Consider the following 21,440-nt stretch of genomic DNA (forward strand, 5'->3'; position numbering starts at 1 on the left):
CCTCTCATCTTTTTAAGTGGGAGAACTTGCACAATTGGTGGCTGACTAAATACTTTTTTGCCCCACTTTATATAGTCTTATTTTATTCAAAAAAAAAAAATTTTAGTCAATTTTTTAACCAACGATGCAGTTCAAGAAATAGAGTTAAGAGCTTGTAAGTAACAGTTGTATTTGTCGCATGTGACATAACATTTGATTTGATGTACAATCGGCTATATTTAATTCCTTTGAATGGTCATTTCAATTAACAGTATATTTAGTAGTCTTTATCGGTACCACAGAACCACCAAGAAATTAAGAGTGACTCCACAGCTATCCTATTTAACTGCCCAGTTGTTTGACTAACTCCTATGGACTCGCAACTGGGTTTGGTTCATGTTCACCGCCCTGTGGGGTTCTGAGACTCTTCACTGTTATCATTCTCTGGTTGTCTACTGCTAACACTTGGTCCTCTAGTACTGACTGCTGGGTATGGAATAGGACTCGCTCTATCACAATGTTCCACCATGCTTGCCAACTGAGCCCCCCGCCCCATCACAGGTATAATACCTTGTGCACCTTTGACAGGAACACCAATGGTAACATGTACATTGTTATCATCAACATCTGATACATCTTCTCTTTCATGTTCTGTAATCTCATTTGCAACATATAGTACAAAGTTCACCTTGCCTGCGAATATTCTAAAAGCAGTGGCAATTTTAGCATGTAAATCTTGGTGGGGTAAACTCCCCCCAACATTTTGAGATACATGCCAGCAAAGCCACTACACCATACTAAACAATATATGAATTGCACTATAACTGTGACAAACGGTGCACACATAGCTGATATGGCTAAGTTGCTTAAACAAATGTGGTTTCTACTGACAATTGAGATGTGCAAACTATGGCATAAGGGGACGATGAGTGGATAAGAAGCAATCCGTAATTTAGATTAAGACATTAATGAGCGAGCTTGGAAGGATGTAGTCAATGTAACTATTTGTTCAGCACTTTTGGAATGTACAGCGACAGAATTCAGAACATGGGCCATTCTTAGTGTTCTCCCTGTACACCAAGTCAGAACTGTAGGATAAATAATGAAGGCTCTTACAATATTCGATGATGACATTTCTTTAAAACAGGTTATAGGATACATGTGCACCACCAAGTCAGAACAGTGGTCAAAATGAGAGGAAAAGATACCAAATTATTAGGGAGAGGCACATGCGCTAATAACAGCTTATTACACAGCATACACTTTGTATTATTTAGCTACAGTATACATGTCTCCCTGGCATATTACATAATTTATGCAGCAGCATACAAGACATTTGTGGAATCACCTTGTCAAATCAAATGTATTTGTCACATACACATGGTTAGCAGATGTTAAAGTGTAGCGAAATGCTTGTGCTTCTAGTTCCGACCCATGCAGTAATATCTAACAAGTAATATAACCTAACAATTTCACAACTACTACCTTATACACACAAGTGAAAAGGAATGAATATTAATATGTACATAAAAATATATAAATGAGTGATGGCCGAACGGCATGGGCAAGATGCAGTAGATGTTATAGAGTACAGTATACACATACGAGATGAGTAATGTAGGGTATGAAAACATTATATGAAGCGGCATTGTTTATAGTGGCTAGTGATACATTACATCAAGATGGCAAGATGCAGTACATGGTATAGCGTACAGTATATACATATGAGATGAGTATAGTAGGGTATGTAAACATTATATAAAGTGGCCAGTGATAAATTGATTACATCAATTTTTCCATTATTAAAGTGGCTGGAGTTGAGTCAGTATGTTGGCAGCAGCCACTCACTGTTAGTGATAGCTGTTTAACAGTCTGATGGCCTTGAGATAGAAGCTGTTTTTCAGTCTCTCGGTCCCCGCTTTGATGCATCTGTACTGACCTCGCCTTCTGGATGATAGAGGGGTGAATAGGCAGTGCCTCTGGTGGTTGTTGTCCTTGATGATCTTTTTGGTCTTCCTGTGACATTGGGTGGTGTAGGTGTCCTGAAGTGCAGGTAGTTTGACCCCGGTGATGCGTTGTGCAGACCTCACTACCCTCTGGAGAGCCTTCCGGTTATGGGCGGAGCAGTTGCTGTACCAGGCGGTGATACAGCCCGACAGGATGCTCTCGATTGTACATCTGTAAAAGTTTGTTAGTGCTTTTGGTGACAAGCCAAATTTCTTCAGCCTCCTGAGGTTGAAGAGGCGCTGCTGCGTCTTCTTCAACACGCTGTCTGTATGGGTGGACCATTTCAGTTTGTCCGTGATGTGTACGCTGAGGAACTTAAAACTCTCCACCCTCTCCACTACTGCCCCGTCTGCTGTTTCCTGAAGTCCACGATCATCTCCTTTGTTTAGTTGACATTGAGTGAGATTATTTTCCTGACACCCCACCCGAGGCTCTCACCTCCTCCCTGTAGGCCATCTCGTCATTGTTGGTAATCAAGCCTACCACTGTAGTGTCGTCTGCAAACTTGATGATTGAGTTGAAGGCGAGCATGGCCACGCAGTCGTGGGTGAACAGGGAGTACAGGAAAGGGTTGAGAACGCACCCTTGTGGGGCCCCAGTTTTGAGGATCAGCGGGGTGGAGATGTTGTTACCTACCCTCACCACCTGGGGGCGGCCCGTAAGGAAGTCCAGGACCCAGTTGCACAGGGCGGGGTCAAGACCCAGGGTCTCGAGCTTAATGACGAGTTTGGAGGGTACTATGGTGTTAAATGCTGAGCTGTAATCGATGAACAGCATTCTTACATAGGTATTCCTCTTGTCCAGATGGGTTAGGGCAGTGTGATGGCTATTGCGTAGTGGGTCTAGGGTGTCCGGTAGGGTGGAGGTGGTATGGTCCTTGACTAGTCTCTCAAAGAACTTCATAATGACGGAAGTGAGTGCTACAGGACAGTAGTCATTTAGCTCAGTTACCTTAGCTTTCTTGGGAACTGGAATAATGGTGGCCCTCTTGAAGCATGTGGGGACAGCAGACTGGGATAAGAATTGATTGAATAGGTCTGTAAACACATCAGCTAGCTGGTCTGCGCATGCTCTGAGGACGCGGCCGGGGATGCCGTTTGGGCCTGCAGTCTTGCGAGGGTTAACATGTTTAAATGTTTTACTCACGTTGGCTACAGTGAAGGAGAGCCCGCAGGTTTTGGTAGCGGGCCATGTCAGTGGCACTGTACTGTCCTCAAAGCGAGCAAAAAAGTTGTTTAGTCTGTCTGGGAGCAAGACATCATGGTCCGCAACGGGCCTGGTTTTCTTTTGTAGTCCGTGATTGACTGTAGACCCTGCCACATACCTCTCCTGTCTGAGCCGTTGAATTGTGCTGTGCTCACTTGTAAAGGAAGGTGGTGCGGCAGTCCTTCGTCTGCAAATGTTATCAAAGTCTGGCATTCTCTGGATTTATGGTACTTTCAAGACAGCTGGTAACTTTCAAAAAACAAGGTTGAATCATGACATTAGTGATCTTCAGGTCGGAGCTCTAGAAAGATTCCGAGTTAGATGATCGTTCAAAATGTATTTTCCCAATCGGTTGCTTCTTTCAGAGTTCCCAGTTGTCTTGTACTCACTGAAGTCTGAGATTTCCTAGTTCTGAGTTTCCAGTTGTTTTGAAATGATACAGAGGTCATGGTGGATTGACATCATGGCCAATATTGAATGGTTATCTTTTTAAGGTTGGAAAGGAGACCCTTAAACCCAGACTTGGACCACACATCCACTCCACTGAATAGCAGGCTTGGTTTGCAATGCTTGCAGTTAGCCACGGATTCCTTCCTTCCTTGAGCCTTCTTGGATGGGCACTTCTAATGTAAATCCATGACAGCACCCAAGGGGCTGAAGTTTCGAGCTCTCCCCGTAGATTTTGTGGTGACATAGTGTTTCCAACATTGAGCCAATCATGGTGCAACTAGAGAACATTAGAAACACCTACGCTCCGTATTTTCCGCTGGCTGCTCCACCACCACAAAAAGCACTGAGCTAGTCTGAAACACCTGCGTTTTGGAACTGTCTTACTCACAAAATAAAAAAGGAGACCATGTTTAAATGCAGTTTTATTAACTCAATTATATATATGTTTCTTTACATTGTTTGCAAACTGATATGTGACATGTATTAATGCCAAAATAACATGCAAAACAGGCTTTCTTTGCTAAACAGGTGGGACCCTCAACCTCAGGAGATGCCCTTCTGGAGGCATGCAGCCATAGTCATTATACCCTAATGTCGGCCTAGTTGCCAAATAAAGTCCAGAGCATATGTTAAATTCCAACATATTTTAACATTCAATTCATCCTTCATTCCGTTCAGTCAATATGTCATCCATTCAGTCATTTGTCTGAGTTGCAATAGAGAATAGAATAAATGAAAGAGAATAGAAGTCTTATCCATTTGTTTATTGAAATCATGTGTATATTCAAAATGATCTAAATGCTCAAGTTATTTATCCTATCACTTTAATAATTCAATGTTTAATTTAGGCCAATCCAAATACAAAATAGGCCTTCAATTTGTAGGCATTGCAATTTCGGCTATCATTTTGGGTACTGGTGTCTTGCGGAATCATTTTAGAACTCTATTTGTGTTTTATAACTTTTTAACATAGGGCTCCCCTTAAAAACAGACCCGAGCTCACAGGCCTCTAAATAAATGTGAAACAAAATAGTGGAAGAAGCACATGCAGTGGCTTATAGGGAAAACAGATCTGGCAGTAAGAATAGCCTATAGATAGTCTTGACCATTTGGGACCCCTTGGCTATTTCACTCAGGACAGGTTATAGCCAGGACTTAATCAATATTTTGTGTTGTCTCATATATTGATATAGCCTCTGCATGATGGGGTTGTGCAATGCAAATTGCTATAAGAGTGGAATTCACTAATACAACAGTCAAAATGAGTAATATAAGGCCTGCAGTCCGTGCTCTCAAATATTGGGAAAAAGTGTGATTCACTAGGTTACATGATGTGCAGAGTAGCCCCAAGCGGTTATAAAAATAAATTATGCAATTATAAGGCCATTAAATAACACACAACAGCATGGCATATTTAGATAGCGGAATATGCCTAGCCTAAATCATATTTACTTTCTATTTTTCAGCTCAAGTGTTTATTCTAGACAAGGCTCTTCTGTGTCTTTGTGGTATCATTCTCACACAAGTCATTTGCTGAAGGCCCAAGCCTATACTACGCCATCTACTGGTATAACGTCGTTATCGAATGCTGTTCAAAACAAGCTCTAGACTTTTATTTTGGAAATGAAACCGGAAGCTGCAAAACAACTCTAACGTCTGGGCTAGAGTTGCTTGATTGACTAGTTAACTTTGGTTCATGCCCATTGCAGGTGCCACATTACTGACAAAAGTTTGTACATATGAAAAATACCTGTAACCGAGTAAAGGGAGACTAAAGTAAGAACGTAATGTGTAAATGTTCATTCATTTAACGTGTACATTTCATGTTTCATGCATGGCTTTTCTTACGATCCTAACAATTTACATATGGATTTTCTTACGATCCTAACCTTCAACCTTTTTGGCAGCTATCTCGACCCATAAATAGTTCTACAATGGGTTGGTCAAAAAACAAGCATTGTGATTGGTTGAGACGTGTTCTAAGCCAAACTAAAAAGCATGTTTCGCATGGGTAAGCCTATGACTCAAAAATGGGAATCTTGTTTTCTGTTCCATCTGAGAAATCCCTGCTCATCCACTGCCCCATCAGCCCAGCCAGCCAATTCATTAACTTGATCTCCACTGTAAAAGGCATCTAGACATTATTTCCCCTTGCTTTTACCCTTCCATTTAGTTTATAACAATGGGGGTTTGTACACTGAACAAAAATATAAACACAACATGAAAAGTGTTGGTTTCATGTGCTGAAATATAAGATCCCAGAAATTCTCCAAATGCACAAAGAGCTAATTTCTCTCTAATGTTGTGCGCAAATTTGTTTACATGTTAGTGTGCATTTCTCCTTTGCCAAGATAATCAATCCACCTGACAGGTGTGGCATATCATGATCTTGATTAATCAGCATGATCATTCCATCCCACACCTGGTGCTGGGGACAATAAAAGGCCACTGTTTTGAGGGAGTGTGCAGGGATGTCCACCAGAGCATTTAATGTTCATTTCTCTACCACCGCCAACATCATTTTAGAGAATTTGGTCATGCGTAAAACCGGCCTCACAACCCCAGGCCACGTGTATGGCATAGTGTGGGTGATCGGTTTGCTGGTGTTAACATTGTTAACGGTGTGCCCCATGGTGGGGGTTGGGTTATGGTATGGGCAGGCCTAATAAACACTCATTTTATCAATGGAAATTTTTGTGCACAGAGATACCGCGACGAGATCCTGAGGCCCCTTGTTGTGCCATTCATCTACCGCCATCACCTCATGTTTCTGCCTGATAATACATGGCCCCATGTCGCAAAGATCTGCACACAATACCTGGAAGCTGAAAATATCTCAGTACTTCCATAGTCTGCATACTCTGCAGATATGTCACCCGTTGAGCATGTTTGAGATGCTCTGGATTGACGTGTATGACAGCGGTGTTCCAGTTCCCGTTAATATCAAGCAATTTCGCAAAGCCATTGAAGAGGAGTGGGACAACATTCCACAGGCCACAATCAACAGGCTGATCAACTCTATGCGAAGTAGATGTGTTGCTCTGCATGAGGCAAGTGGTGGTCACTCCAGATACTGACTGGTTTTCTGATTATGCCCCTACTTTTTTTTAAAGGTATATGTGACCAACAGATGCATATCTGTATTCTCAGCCATGAGAAATCCATAGATTAGTGCCTAATTAATTTCAATTGACTGATTTCCTTAACTGTAACTAAGTAAAATCTTTGAAATTGTTGCATGTTGCGTTTTATATTTTTGTTCAGTATACAAACGTTGCTGTCTGTTACTCGACATTTGCAACATACTTTCAATATTGAAATTCGATCTGGAAAAAACGTTTTGCCTGCGCTGCAGACGTCTATATCGGTCTGCTAATACAAGACTATTAAAGGCCCATGGCACTACTTTTGTGAATTTAACTGTGTAGTTAGCTAGCTCCTCTGAACAGTGTCCTGAAGAGAGAGCACGTTTTCTATGCCAGGCGAAATCGTGCATCATTAGCTCGTTATTGATGTTTTAAAAACAGCTTAAATGAATTCAAATGCCGCTACTTTTTTGCCGATAATCTGGATGCACTGTAAATGAGCTGTAGTTGGCTAGCTCGAAAGCAATGGATAAATTGCCAGCCAGTAGATTTGTGTCTGGACAATATCTCATGGAAGGATGAAATAATATGAATACATTTTAAAGAAGCTGGTAACCTGTTGTATGAAAGCGAATGCCCTCCAATTGGTGTTTAGAGGATACTGTATATTGGCGCAGTTTGCTGGCCCGAGACGAACACCCATGCCAATATCCCCCTGACACGGATTTCTCAGTCATTATCATTTTATTAATAAATTGCACTATGCGTCACAATATTGTTTTTGAACATTCGTTTTAGGACTGATGCCCAACTGAGCATTCTACTCATTGCATCCTCATTGTGCGGTGCTTTTGGTCTAAAGTGCATTACTGTGGCTTGAAAATACTATGAAATTTAGGAAAACCTTGTCATTTTGATTTTGCCACATTAACTTTAGGTACAGTATAACGTTAGCTACCTTAGCATTAGCAGTGCTATATATTTGTTTTACCAACTTTGCAAGCTAATGCTGCAGAAATGTTGGTACCCTTCCCCAGATCTGTGCCTCGCCACAATCGACCTCGATTCCTTCGACCTCATGGCTTGGTTTTTTCTGACATGCACTGTCAACTGTGGGTCCTTATATAGACCGATGTGTGCCTTTTCAAATCCTGTCTAATTAATTGAATTTACCACAGGTGGACTTCAATCAAGTTGTAGAAACATCTCAAGGATGATCAATGGAAACAGGAAGCACCTGAGCTCAATTTCGAGTCTCATAGCGAGGGGTTGAACACTTTCTGTTTTATTTTATTTTAATACATTTGCACACATTTCTAAACTTGTTTCCGCTTTGTCATTATGGGGTATTGTGTGTAGATTGCTGAGGATTTTTAGATTTTTAAAAATCCATTTTAGAATTTTAGTTGAGTTTGCGGTAGTAGGCAAGGAGGACATTATTTTGTCAAGGTAAAGTGGTGCTTTTAAAGGTTGACTTAACTTGTTTTTTATATCCACATGTGTAAACTACTGATTTTAAATGTGAATTATGTCCATAGCTTTCTCAGAGATTTTACCCTCTGCTCCTTGTGTCTTTGTGTTTTCTTCATGTTGTCTGTGTGGACTGATTCCTTGTTATGTCAAAAATAAAGGTAATATACATTTCTTACAATTACAAGTCATGTGGATCGTCTTACCTAGACCATGTGCTTTTTAGGTCCAGCTTAAATAATATAATGTTAATGTAACACACTACCCTCTGTAGTACCTTGCGGTCAAAGTCTGAGTAGTTGCCATACCAGGCAGCGATGCAACCAGTCAGGATGCTCTCGATGGTGCAGCTGTAAAACCTTTTGAGGATCTCAGGACCCATGCCAAATATTTTCAGTTTCCTGAGGGGGAATAGGTTTTGTCGTGCCTTCTTCACTACTGTCTTGATGTGCTTGGACCATGTTAGTTTGTTGGTGATGTGGACGCCAAGGAACTTGAAGCTCTCAACCTGCTCCACTACAGCCCCATTGATGAGAATGGGGGCATGCTCGGTCCGGCTTTTCCTGTGGTCCACAATCATCTCCTTTGTCTTGATCACGTTGAGGGAGAGATTGTTGACCTTGCACCACATGGTCAGGTCTCTGATCTCCTCCCTAAAGGCTGTCTCATCGTTGTCGGTGATTAGGCCTACCACTGTTGTGTCATCAGCTAATTTATTCATGGTGTTGGAGTTGAGCCTGGCCATGCAGTCATGAGTGAACAGGGAGTACAGGAGGGGCCTGAGCACACCCCCCTAAGAGGCTCCGTGTTGAGGATCAACGTGGCGGATGTGTTGTTACCTACCCTTACCACCTGGGGGGTGGCCCGTCAGGAAGTCCAGGATCCGGTTGCAGAGGGAGCTGTTTAGTCCCAGGGTCCTTAGCTTAGTGATGAGCTTTGAGGGCACTATGGTGTTGAACACTGAGCAGTAGTCAATGAAGAGCATTCTTACATATGTGTTCCTTTTGTCCAGGTGGGAAAGGGCAGTGTGGAGTGCAATAGAGATTTTATCATTTATGGATCTGTTGATGCGTAATGCAAATTGGAGTGGATTTCTGGGATAATGCTGCTGATGTGAGCCATGACTTATTTTCCACCATTATTTGCAAATAAATTCATGAAAAATCCTACAATGTGATTTTCTGGATTTTTTTCCTCATTTTGTGTCATAGTTGAAGTGTACCTATGATGAAAATTACAGGCCTCATCTTTTTAAGTGGGAGAACTTGCACAATTACTTTTTTGCCCCACTGTACACCAGGGAAGATCATGTGACAAAAACATGCAAAAGCACTTTTGTATGCATACTGCTGCAAGACATACAGCATTTCCCTTTGTTGAATGCACGTCTTGTTTTCTGGTTTCTAGATGATTGCCGGTTCAATATCCAATTCTATAGAAACAATGACATGCCCAGAGGAAGGGCTGTTAATCTCTGACTGTGTCATCACCTTTTAAGCAAAGTTATATGGTGTGCTGTAATAATTGGAACCAAAAAGGAGTTTCTGCCAAACCACTGGTCAGCGTATACATTTTGAAAACAGACATTCATTTTGAAATTAACACTGCACTACATCTACGTTACATGTAATGTATGGCTTTATTGTCCAGCTGAACTTCCCACAAATCAACAAACACACACTGAAATATTTCTTTAGCCTTTGGGTTGACAACTGAGTTGGGTTCAGCAGTTCAAGAAAAAACATCTGTGTTTCCCTTATGAGACAAGATCATTTCACAGTTTCTCCCAATTGAACATGACCCAGGTGTGATAATTTCAGTCCCTTCATACCAGCTGTTTGCACAAATACACTTCACACTGACAAGACAAAGGTAACCAAAAAACACTTCCTTATTTTCCTCCAGCGGCAATCTTTGGCTGTTCACATGAGGCTGTGCTCTTCATGGAACTAATTCTTGGTACAACTAACTGTAGATTTCCGTCAGGTCGGGTCTGTGCTACTTGAGCTTTGAGGTTGGACCAGATGCAGAGCTCATGAAGTTAGGCACCTCCCTGAGGACTGAGTGTTTATGGATTTACAAAATCCTGCAATATGACAGTTTATGGTACTTTTTTAAAGCAACTGAACCCATCAGCAGTGCATAGAAAGTTATTTTTACAATGAGGGACCATTTGTGTTAATGCTTAAATACCCATTATAAATTAGTATAAACAGCTTATGATTGCTTAGTTTAATGATTACACTATCTGCAGTACTTTAAGTCGGTGGACACGTCGTTCTAATTACTAGTAAGAAATGTTAATTCATCAGAATACTTCCTCACAGACAAACATGTTCTACATGTGTGTAGTTCACCATCCACTCAATACAGAAATCTGTAATCTTGTCAAACACAATCCATAATATCCACTTTATTCTGAAGAGGTTTAAGGTGCATTCTTCCCAAAGCTAATTTGTGCGTAACAATCTGACCAAACGGATTGGTGACATGTATAAATCGAGACCTAATAAAAAGACAAAACAGTTGATTTTCCAAAGCAATTTAAGCTTTCAGACATGTGTAGTAGTAGGACCAAGCAAGACCTTCATGTTTCTTTGCTGTTTAACCAGGACAACTTCTACTTGTTTCAGCCGACACTCCCAACAGTACAAAATAAAACAATGCCATTTTGAACAAGTGCATGCACTCATAACTTAAATTCATTTGATGCCAGCTGTACTTGACTTGTTGACGCTTAGCAACTGTTCATACATACAAATGATCAGATAAATGGAAAATGTAATTCCTGCCAACATAACATTTATACACTAAGCAAGAGTGATGCCAGGCACAGCTGTGTAAGTAAATTATGCACATTACTATAAAACCAGGATATTGTCATTTGACTGACAACAAACAGGGCTGGTACAAGTGGAAGCGCAATGGTGTACAGATCAGTATGCCCACTTTTCTACATGCTCAACCTGGGATGTGCTCAGTGGGGTGAAATGTTTAGAACGTTGCAGTTAGAAATGTCACGAATAGAGCTGTGGTGATGCCCAATTCTGCATGACAAACGTTCTACAAAATGCATATCTATCTGAACGTTTTCTAACATCACACCCCTTCTGAACAGACCCATAAAGTCCAGAACAGTATGGCTATGGGGTTTAAAATACTGCTAGTGGTCACACCCATTTGCTCTTGTCAATCAAATCAGACTGCAAGGTCAAACAGACTAAATGTGTGGCACTAAGCTGACTGCAATGGTCTTGAAGGGCACTAGCTGGTATCTACAGACTGGTGACAGACACAACACATACCACAAATAAGAATGCAATGTCTACATAATCTCTTCTCTACTAAATTAATTTATTCCAGAAGAGATTAAGTAATTTGACATTAAGGACATATGTAACTCACTGGATACTTCCTCATAAGCATTACACAAAGTGTTTGGAATATAGCAGTTTGATAACAGGAGTGAACTCAGTGAGAGGAAGCTAGAAATGCATTGAATAAACCAGCCAATTCCCTATTCTATCGAAGCGTTCTGTAAAATTGCACCCTCTAACAGGCCCCAGGTAGAAGTTAATCGTATAACATTTCACTCAACGGCAGCATACACTGTGTGTGCATGTTTGATTGGGGTCAGAAGGACAACTTATATTTAGCTTAGTCCACATCATAAATCAACAGGAGCAGATCATTAACAGGCCTGTTGAAGCACAACACAAACCTCAACATGAATTACAACACTTGTGAAATTATATATTTATAGAAATGTACATAATCCCTTGAATGTTTACAATCATACCAGAACAAGATGGCCGATGTCCCAGTGCCCACGCCCCCCCATCCCAAACCTCAGTCCATTCATTTGCTCCATAATAGGGCCACCGCTTTACAAATGCCTACATCGTTGTAGTTGAAGTAGCAGAGACCGGCAAAGGTGACAGTCGACAACAGGAAGAGGCCTGCGTTGGCCATCTTGATCTTCGGTTCTCCATGAACATAGTCCGTTAAGACTTGACCAATCCCCCTGGGGAGGGAAGACAATACAAGAAAATGTATGAGACTGCTTAGAACCACAATATTACTGAATAGCCAGTGATTTAGTGCTAAAAAAGGCTAAGTAACACCCCCTATACAATTTTTGGTAAACAAGGGCAAAAATAAAGTGGCTAATCATTTAACCATTGTTCTCAAATGTTTTGGGGCACTGAACAAGTTCCAGGTCTGACCGCAAACTTAAGTCTGCAACTTTCAGCACGCGTGTACTGTGAACACTGAGGCTGTACCCGCTTTAAAGTTACAGTTAAGTGGCCAAGTAGGCTACTTGATCATAATGTAGGCCTATCAGAGTTGCCTACCATCAAAAACAATGTAGAAAATGCATCCCATAACATTGAAATATGTTCTTCCATTCAGCCTACAGTAGCAGCCAATGTGTAGTTTGCAATGTGGGCCTACATTCCATGAGACTTTTGGTAAAAAAAAAAAAACAGGGCTTGATATGAACCTGTTTATCCACTTGTCCTTTAGACGAGGTGGCTTAAAATGTTGTTTGATGCAAGAAAAAAAACTCCTAAAAACGGCTGTATTTGTTGACAGTCTCTCTCTAGTCATGGTTTTGAAGTCTCACAAGTGACAACTTTGCGTTAGCTTTTTCTATTTTTAAGCCTGCTATGTTACTGCAGACGCGGTAATCTGATCCAGCCGATTGACCAGCGGGAGGCCTATAGTGCACTTGATTTGCTCTCCGAGCCAGCTGGAAAGGCAGAGTTTGTACCTTCAGACATGAAATGGTTCAAAATGGCAACATACCCTGCATGCTCGACAGCTGAATCGGGTGCACCTACCACCAACATCCGAGACCAAAAAAATAAAGGAACACAAGGCTTTATCGGTGCTTTTTAACAGAAATGTTTGGCAATCGAATAGGAATGCCTTGGAGATGGACCAGGCGATCACAATCAACCAGTTGGTGACCACTGCTCTACAAAGTTGAGTGAAGTTTAACCTCGTGCTTCTCTCTGGTGGAGCTGCACAGCTTAGAGGGAACATTGGCGTTAACTCTCCTACGCCACTTGTCATAGCCATCCTGACAGGACACAGTCCTGACTTCATTGGCTTCCCCAGGGTAATGTTTGGGAGAGGGAATTGGACAAATGCATCATTTGGATGGCTGGTGTTAAAAATGGCTGCATACCTCAAAAGTAGCACACATGACCAGCATTCTTAAGCGTCATCTTGATGTTCAAAATAATATATATGAACGTGCATTACAACTCCTCAGTGACAAGTTTGACAATTAGCTGGTCTTCATTAGAGGGACATGCCTTGAGGATATCCAAGTACCCCAAACTAAAACCTAAGGGGTATTAACACCACACATGACTAGGATTTGTGCTTTAAACCTGCCACTTTCATTTAGTCAGTGGTCTAGCAATGGCATAGTGCCCCAGGGCGACATTAAGCCCACCTCTTCAAAAATCAAAAAGCTCTCGTAAATGAAAGCAAAATAAATGCTAAGAACAAAACTGTTTTTGCATGAGCAGAAATGTAGTGGACATGATTGGTTATCCCAACCATTTGCCTACTCTATTCACCATTGTCCTCCATAAAAGCTTCCGACTGTAGTCACAACACAAGTACATTTCAAGCTGAAAAACTATGGTTTGAGCTTATTCGGAACATGTGCAACAATTTTGTCCGGAAATGATCGCTTTAGTGGAAATATGAAAGGAAAAAACATTTAACCAGAATAAGGAAGACAGCTGGCCAGTGCCCTTTAAACCAATGAACATTTTTAGAGGGAAAACTTGTCTTACCAGTGCCCATGGAGGGTGAGGGCAGCAGCCAGTGAGTAGTCAACAGCAGGTCCGGGGAAGTAGTAGGCAGCAGGCCCCAAGGCCAGCAGCAGTACGCTCACCACACGCTCTCCTGTCCAATGCAGGGAGGCAGCTTTGGACACCGAGCCGGCTGCAAAAGGACAAATAACAAAACATCCAATCATACATCCACATGCAGAACTAACCTCTTGTGGAGAGAGAGGGTCATCATTTAAACAGACTCATCATTGAGGGGCGACCGGTAGCCTAGTGGTTAGAGCGTTGGGCCAGTAACCGAAAGGTTGCTGGATTGAATCCCCGAGCTGGCAAGGTAAAAATCTGCCGTTCTGCCGCTGAACAAGGCAGGTAAAGGCCTACTATAAATTTAACATGTTTTTAGCACATAGAAACAATTAGGTTTGTCTGTTAGCCTAAAGATGTTTTTGCATTTAACAATTGTCCCAGTCAGTTGAAGTTTATATCTTTCAGGTTCACACCAGCGGATATTGCAGAGGGGAGGATGGCTCATAATAAATAGGCGGAACGGAGCAAATGGAATTAAACACCTGGAAACCATGTGATGTATTTGATACCATTCCGCTCCAGGCATTACCACGAGCCTGTCCTCCTCAATTAAGGTGCCACCAACCTCCTGTGACCAGCTGTTGCTTAGCTTCACAGTTCAAACATCATGCAATGTGTTGGCTAACCTAAATAATGGATGTTATTGTACTAAAACACCATATAGTCCTCTCAAACAGAGTGCCGTGACCAACTAACCTCTTTCACAGGTCATTGAACCTGTTAAATGTCACTGGCCTGCCACTTGGGGAACTAATTATGTACCAACTAGTGATGCACGATATAGCGGTGAAAATATCGGAATCGGCCAATATTAGCTAAAAATGCCAACGTCGACATCAGCACGATGTCTAGTTTAACGCCGATGTGCAAAATTGACGTGCATACCTATAACGTAATGACGCCATGGAAAGATTCTGCGCTACATAAATCAAACGTTGTCACATGCGCCGAATACAACAAGTGTAGACCTTGCCATGAAATGTTTACTTACAAGCCCTTAATCAACAGTGCAGTTCAAGAAGAGTTAAGAAAATATTAACCAAATAAACTAAAGTATATGGAGGGGGTACCGGTGTCAGTGTGCGGGGGTACATGTTAGTTGTGGTAATGTGTACTAGAGGTCGACCGATTAATCAACGCCGATTAAGATTTCATAACAATCGGTAATTAGCCTTTTTGGATGAGGATTACATTACAATCCACGAGGAAACTGCGTGGTAGGCTGACCACCTGTTACGAGTGCAGCGTCAAAAGGACCTTGTGGCTGCAAGGAGCCAATTTAAGTTGCTAGCTAGCATTGATTGTTTTTTTATAAGATAAGTTTAATCTTCACATAATCACTAGTTAACCTAGTAGTATCATCAACTAGCTTGTCCTGCGTTGCATATAATCGATGCGGTGCCTGTTAATTTATCATCGAACCACAGCCTACTTCGCCAAACGGGTGATTTAACAAAAGCGCAATCTTTGCACAAATGTACCTAACCATAGACATCAATGCCTTTCTTTAAAATCAATATACAGAAGTATATATTTTTTAAACCTGCATATTTAGTTAAAAGAAATTCATGTTAGCAGGCAATATTAACAAGGGAATTTGTCACTTCTCTTGCTTTCAGTGCAAGCAGAGTCAGGGTATATGCAGCAAGTCTATGATTTGATATAGCAGTCTGACTGAGCAGTGGTAAGCAGGAGCAGGCTCGTAAGCATTCATTCAAACAGCACTTTACTGCGTTTTCCAGCAGCTCTTAACAATGCTTAAAGCACAGGGCTGTTTGACTTCATGTCTATCAACTCCCGAGGCTGGCAATACTAAAGTGCCTATTAGAACATCCAATAGTCAAAGGTATATGAATTATAAATGGTATAGAGAAAGTCGATGCCTCAATTCCTATAATAACTACAACCTAAAACTTCTTAACTGGGAATATTGAACCACCAGCTTTCATATGTTCTCATGTTCTGAGCAAGGAACTTAAACGTAAAAAAAAAAAAAAAAAAAACTTCTCCAACACTGTTGTTGCATTATTTAAACCAAATATTGAACATGTTTCACTATATATTTATGTATTAAATTAAAATAAGTGTTCATTCAGTAGTTGTAATTTGTCATTATTATAAAAACTGTCCGATTAATCAGCATCTGCTTTTTTTTAGTCCTCCAATAAATCGGTATCGGCGTTAAAATCATAAATCGATCAACCTCTAATTTGTACATGTAGGTAGGGGTGAAGTGACTATGTATAGATAAACAGCGAGTAGCAGCAGTGTAGAAAACAAATGAAGGGGGGTTTGGTCCTAGACTTGGCACTCTGGTACTGCTTGACGTGCAGTGGCAGAGAAAGGTTTATGACTTGGGTGACTGGAGTCTGACAATTTTATGGGCTTTCCTCTGACACCGCCTATTATATAGGTCCTGCATTGCAGGAAGCTTGGCCCCAGTGATGTACTGGGCCGTACTCACTACCCTCTGTAGCTCCTTTACGGTCAGATGCCGAGCAGCTGCCATACCAGGCGTTGATGCAACCGGTCAGGATGCTCTAGTCTAGATGGTGCAGCTATATAACTTTGAGGATCTGGGAACCCATGCCAAATCTTTTCAGTCCCCTGTGGGGTAAAACGTTTTGTCGTACCCTTTTCACAACAGTCTTGGTGTGTTTGGACCATGATAGTTCATTGGTGATGTGGACACCAAGGAACTTGAAACTCTCGACCCGCTCCACTACAGCCCCATTGCAGTGAATGGGGGCGTGTTCAGCCCTCCTTTTCCTGTAGTCCACGATAATCTCCTTTGTCTTGCTCACATTGAGGGAGAGGTTGTCATCCTGGCACCACACTGCCAGGTCTCTGACCTCCTCCCTATCAGCTGTCTCATCGTTGTCGGTGATCAGGCCTACAACTGTTGTCGTCGGCTAACTTAATGATAGTGTTGGAGTCGTGTTTGGTAATGCAGTTGTGGTTGAACAGGGAGTACAGGAGGGGACTAAGTACACACCCCTGAGGGGCCCCAGTGTTGAGGATTACTGTGGCAGATGTGTTGTTGCCTACCCTTACCACCTGGGGGAGGCCCGTCAGGAAGTCCAGGATCCAGTTGCAGAGGGAGGTGTTTAGTCCCAGGGTCCTTAGCTTAGTGATGAGCTTCATGGGCACTATGGTGTTGAACGCTGAGCTGTAGGCAATGAACAGCATTCTCTCACAGGTGTTCCTTTTGTTCAGGTGGGAAAGGGCAGTGTGGAGTGTGATTGAGATTGGGGCGGAATGCAAATTGGAGTGGGCCTAGGGTATCCGGGTGGATGCTGTTGTGAGACATGACCAGCCTTTCAAAGCACTTCATGTCTACCAACGTGAGTGCTACGGGCTAGTAATCATTTAGGCAGGTTACCTTCGCTTCCTTGAGCACAGGGACTATGGTGGTCTGAAAACATGTAGGTATTAGACTTGGTCAGGGAGAGGTTGAAAATGTCAGTGAAGACACTTGCCAGTTGGTCCGCACATGCTTTGAGTACACGCCCTGATCGTACATCAGGCCCCGTGAATGTTGACCTGTTTAAAAGTCTTGCTCACATAGGCTACCGAGAGCGTTATCACCCAGTCATCCAGAACAGCCGGTGCTCCTGTGCATGCTTCCGTTGTCTCGCTGAAAGCTTTCCTAACCCACAAGGTCTGCGGTGTGGACCGAGCAGTCATTTGAAAGAGTAAGAACATTTCAGCGAGACAACTCAAAGGAAAAACCCATTAACGCCAAGACAACGGTATTCATTACCCTTGACAATCAACCGTTCTCTGCTGTCGGGTAATGTTGGCTTTCGCCGACTGGTCGAGCACCAGTACACATTAACAAGTGCGCTATTTTTCAGATGTTGCCCTCCCGGAGCTACACAGTAAAAGCGTCACTGCTATTAGCGTCACGACTGACATTTGGACCAGCGATATCAGCCCCATGAGCATGCGGAGTCTGACAGCACAGTGGGTCATCAAGGATTTCGTGCTAAGGAAAGTACTGAGAACATGTTTGAAACTTGAACACACTAGCTAGCTCCATTCGAACAACTGACTGGAGAAATAAGCTCTTCGACTGCACCTGCAGCAGACGTGATACCCTCCGTCATGGGATTGAAACGTCTGCTCAACAAAACTGCCCACACAGGCTGTTGATTCCATGCTATGTACAAGGACCGCTACTTCAATGCAGACAAGAAACAGGGTTTACGTGAAATGTTACATACACAGCTGGACAAGATGAAAAAAAGACTGACTGTGCGCACTGAGGAAGAAGTGCCACGGACAGAGATGAAACTTCACTGTTTGACATGCATGATGAAATCCTGGTTGAGAATGAAACGATAGAACAGAATAGTAAGTGAAAGAAATAGGTTTTTATTATGTTTTACTGGTAATGGGGACATACGTAAATGCCAACAAAATAAGTTTTTGGTCAGTGTGGTGTGTGTAACCTTTATTTTACTAGGCAAGTCAGTTAAGAACGAATTCTTATTTACAATGATGGCCTACCTGGCCAAACCCGGATGACGTTGGGCCAATTTGTGCACCGCCCTATGGGACTCCCAATCAAGGCCAGATGTGATAAAGCCTGAATTCAAACCAGGGACTATAGTGATGCCTCTTGCACTGAGATGCAGTGCCTTAGACCACTGCATCCATGTGTTAACTATTTAACCGTACTAGAATGCTTAAAAGGCCGCTAAAATATTAAAATATCAGTATCGTTGTTTTTGGCAACTAAAATATTGGATATCGGTCAAAAATGTCATATCGATGCATCACTAGTACCAACCACACAAACATGCCAGTGGTGACATCACTAACCGGCTCCCTGACAAATGACTTAACCCCCCCTCTCTCAGGTCCTTCTTACATGACACAATTCAGTGTACAAGAGAAAGGAAGAAAATACTTGAATCCCCTTAGGTGTAGGGCTGTAGGCTCTAATCATAATATAGGCCTACCACTCACCTTACATAACATGTAGCCTAACCTGAACATTGATTACTTTAAGGAGTCATAAAAATCACAAAAACACAATGGCCACAGTGTTCTGGTAAGACTGGTATTCCTCTTAGGCAACACATATAGCCCATTATTAATCTTTGAGTGCTACAGGCAAACTGTAGGCTATCAGCAAAACTCTTATCGTGGGAACAACAAACCACGGAGAGATGAGGATCCATGAATCCTAGCAGTCAACGGGTAGGACCGGTCTTGGTCCTTTTGCTGTGTGACCAAGGGTCGTGTGAGCAGAGAGCTGCGATAAAACAAAACTGTAGGGAGAAGACAAAGCAGTGTCATGAACTATCACAATATTTCAACTAAAGCACAATATTTACTGTTCAATTATAAGTAGGCTATAAAATAAGACAAAGCAACAAAAAAATATATGGCTTAAACTATAATGTAATGTCAACTGTTCACACATGGCTCAGTTACAAAATGTGAATATTATTTCACAATAGGCCTTTATAAATCAGAGGATGAGTCTTCCCTCAAAGAGTATCATGAAAATAAACCATTCCATGTGTTATGTGGCTGTCAGCGATCAGGGGTAGCCTATCTAGTTTCTATGTTTTTTAGGGTAACTTGCTTGTGTGCATCTTGTGTCTTGGTAGTTGTTTAAAGTAGTATATCTACAACTAGCAGTCACATAAGGTAATGGCAACTATTCGAGGAACTGAATCATAGGCAGCCAATGACTGGATGAATTGGATTAATGCCACACTATGTGGGATTGATAGGGATCACAATAGCCTAAAATGTATATAGAATATTTTGAAAAGTGTTAGATTATGTTAACCATAACCCTTAGTTCCTATCAAGCATGAGGCCTAAAACTGATATGAAGTGTTTAGAATCGAGGTTAGTCATTTTAGCTGATTCAGGATACTTTACGAGATCCTTTCAATGCAGAGTGAAGCCGGCTAGAGCGTTGTGCAAGTAACCAAAAGATCACTGGTTCGAATCCCCGAGCCACTATGAACTTGAAAAGTCGTTGCTTTGCTCATCCATCAGCTATCATTAACGTTAGCTGTCTAGCTACTAGCAAGTTACGATATGTATGTACAACGTTACTTTGGGAAAAAAAACTGTAATTATCAAGAACAACGATATGAAATACACACAATTGTGGAATTAACACAAAGACACTTACGTTTGCCACCTCTATGGCAGACTGAACTTATCCTGACGATCGACGCCATGATGAATACCCAACCAAGGTCACACAAATCTTACCCGGATGTAGTTGCTGTTTTGTCCACTGCTGACCAAGAGTTTTTAAGCACTGGGTGATAGTCGACTGCGGATGCTTCTTCGTCTTCTTTGCATATGCCACATAAACTGCATTTCAATCCAAACAATTATGCAATGTATGCTTGATCTTGGTTTAATAGGCTTTTTCTAATTAATGTATAAGAAACATATACATTTTTAGCAAACTTTATGGACAATGTTGATCTGCAAAAAGAAAAGACTGCACATTGCAATATGTTCACCACAAGGTCTGCATCTGGTCCCAGACATTAACAACGCCTGTAGAAAGTCTGCATTCAAGTAAGATGTTAAACACTTATACTACCTGAGGATAATACTAAACATGACTCCCGATATACATTTTGAATTCTGGATTTAATAAATAAGAACTAGGCTAAATCCTGTTTTACTAGACTATATCCCCGGGCAGTACTAATAAGGAAGTAAGGTTTAAAAAAATGTGCAATGGTCAATTTTAAAGTGGCAATCCTTAGTTGAAACGACAACAAAGCTAAATCCCTGCCTCTGTAAAAACCTTAGGGATGGGGCTAGAGATATTAACCACTCTCAAATTAATAGACAGAGCAAGGTTGCAAGGAGTGACCATCCATGATATCAAAGGTATAGTTCGAATTATGTTTTGAGGCTCTACAGTGTTTGATCACATTTACTTTGTTTACAAACATTGGAGTAAAACAAGTTCATATTTTGGGTTCTGATGGGGTACAACAGTTGAACTAAGCTCAATAGGCATGTATAAAGTATATTATTTAAAACAAATCTATGGATATACCACCGTACATCATTAATTTATAAATCCAAAAATGGATATAGCAACTGCAGATTACCCCTTTAATCTGAATAGATAGCAGTGATTATATTAAAGGGATGGTTCACCCAAATTACACAATGACATATTGGTTTCTTTACCATTGAAACAGTCTATGGATAAAGTATGACAGCAATCAATGCTTTGGTTTTGTTTACCTGGCCACTGTTTCAATAAAAAATAAAAGCATTTGTGGCACAAATCCAATGCAAGTCAATGGTACCTATTTTTGCATTTCCGTACTTCATA

General features: G+C 41.5%; 1 protein-coding gene across 1 annotated transcript; it reads right to left on the reverse strand.

The window, feature by feature from the left end:
* Positions 1-9,814: 9,814 nt before the first annotated feature.
* On the reverse strand, positions 9,815-20,417 carry LOC124004800 (succinate dehydrogenase [ubiquinone] cytochrome b small subunit B, mitochondrial-like). Its single transcript, XM_046313611.1, has 4 exons — positions 20,262-20,417; positions 19,267-19,377; positions 14,015-14,165; positions 9,815-12,222 (listed from the first exon to the last, which is right to left on the reverse strand). The coding sequence occupies exons 1-4, from the start codon at positions 20,308-20,310 to the stop codon at positions 12,057-12,059; spliced, it is 477 nt and encodes a 158-aa protein (XP_046169567.1). The 5' UTR covers positions 20,311-20,417; the 3' UTR covers positions 9,815-12,056.
* Between the last annotated feature and the right edge of the window lie 1,023 nt (positions 20,418-21,440).

Source organism: Oncorhynchus gorbuscha, linkage group LG19 (assembly GCF_021184085.1).
Source record: "Oncorhynchus gorbuscha isolate QuinsamMale2020 ecotype Even-year linkage group LG19, OgorEven_v1.0, whole genome shotgun sequence".
Lineage (NCBI taxonomy): Eukaryota > Metazoa > Chordata > Actinopteri > Salmoniformes > Salmonidae > Oncorhynchus > Oncorhynchus gorbuscha.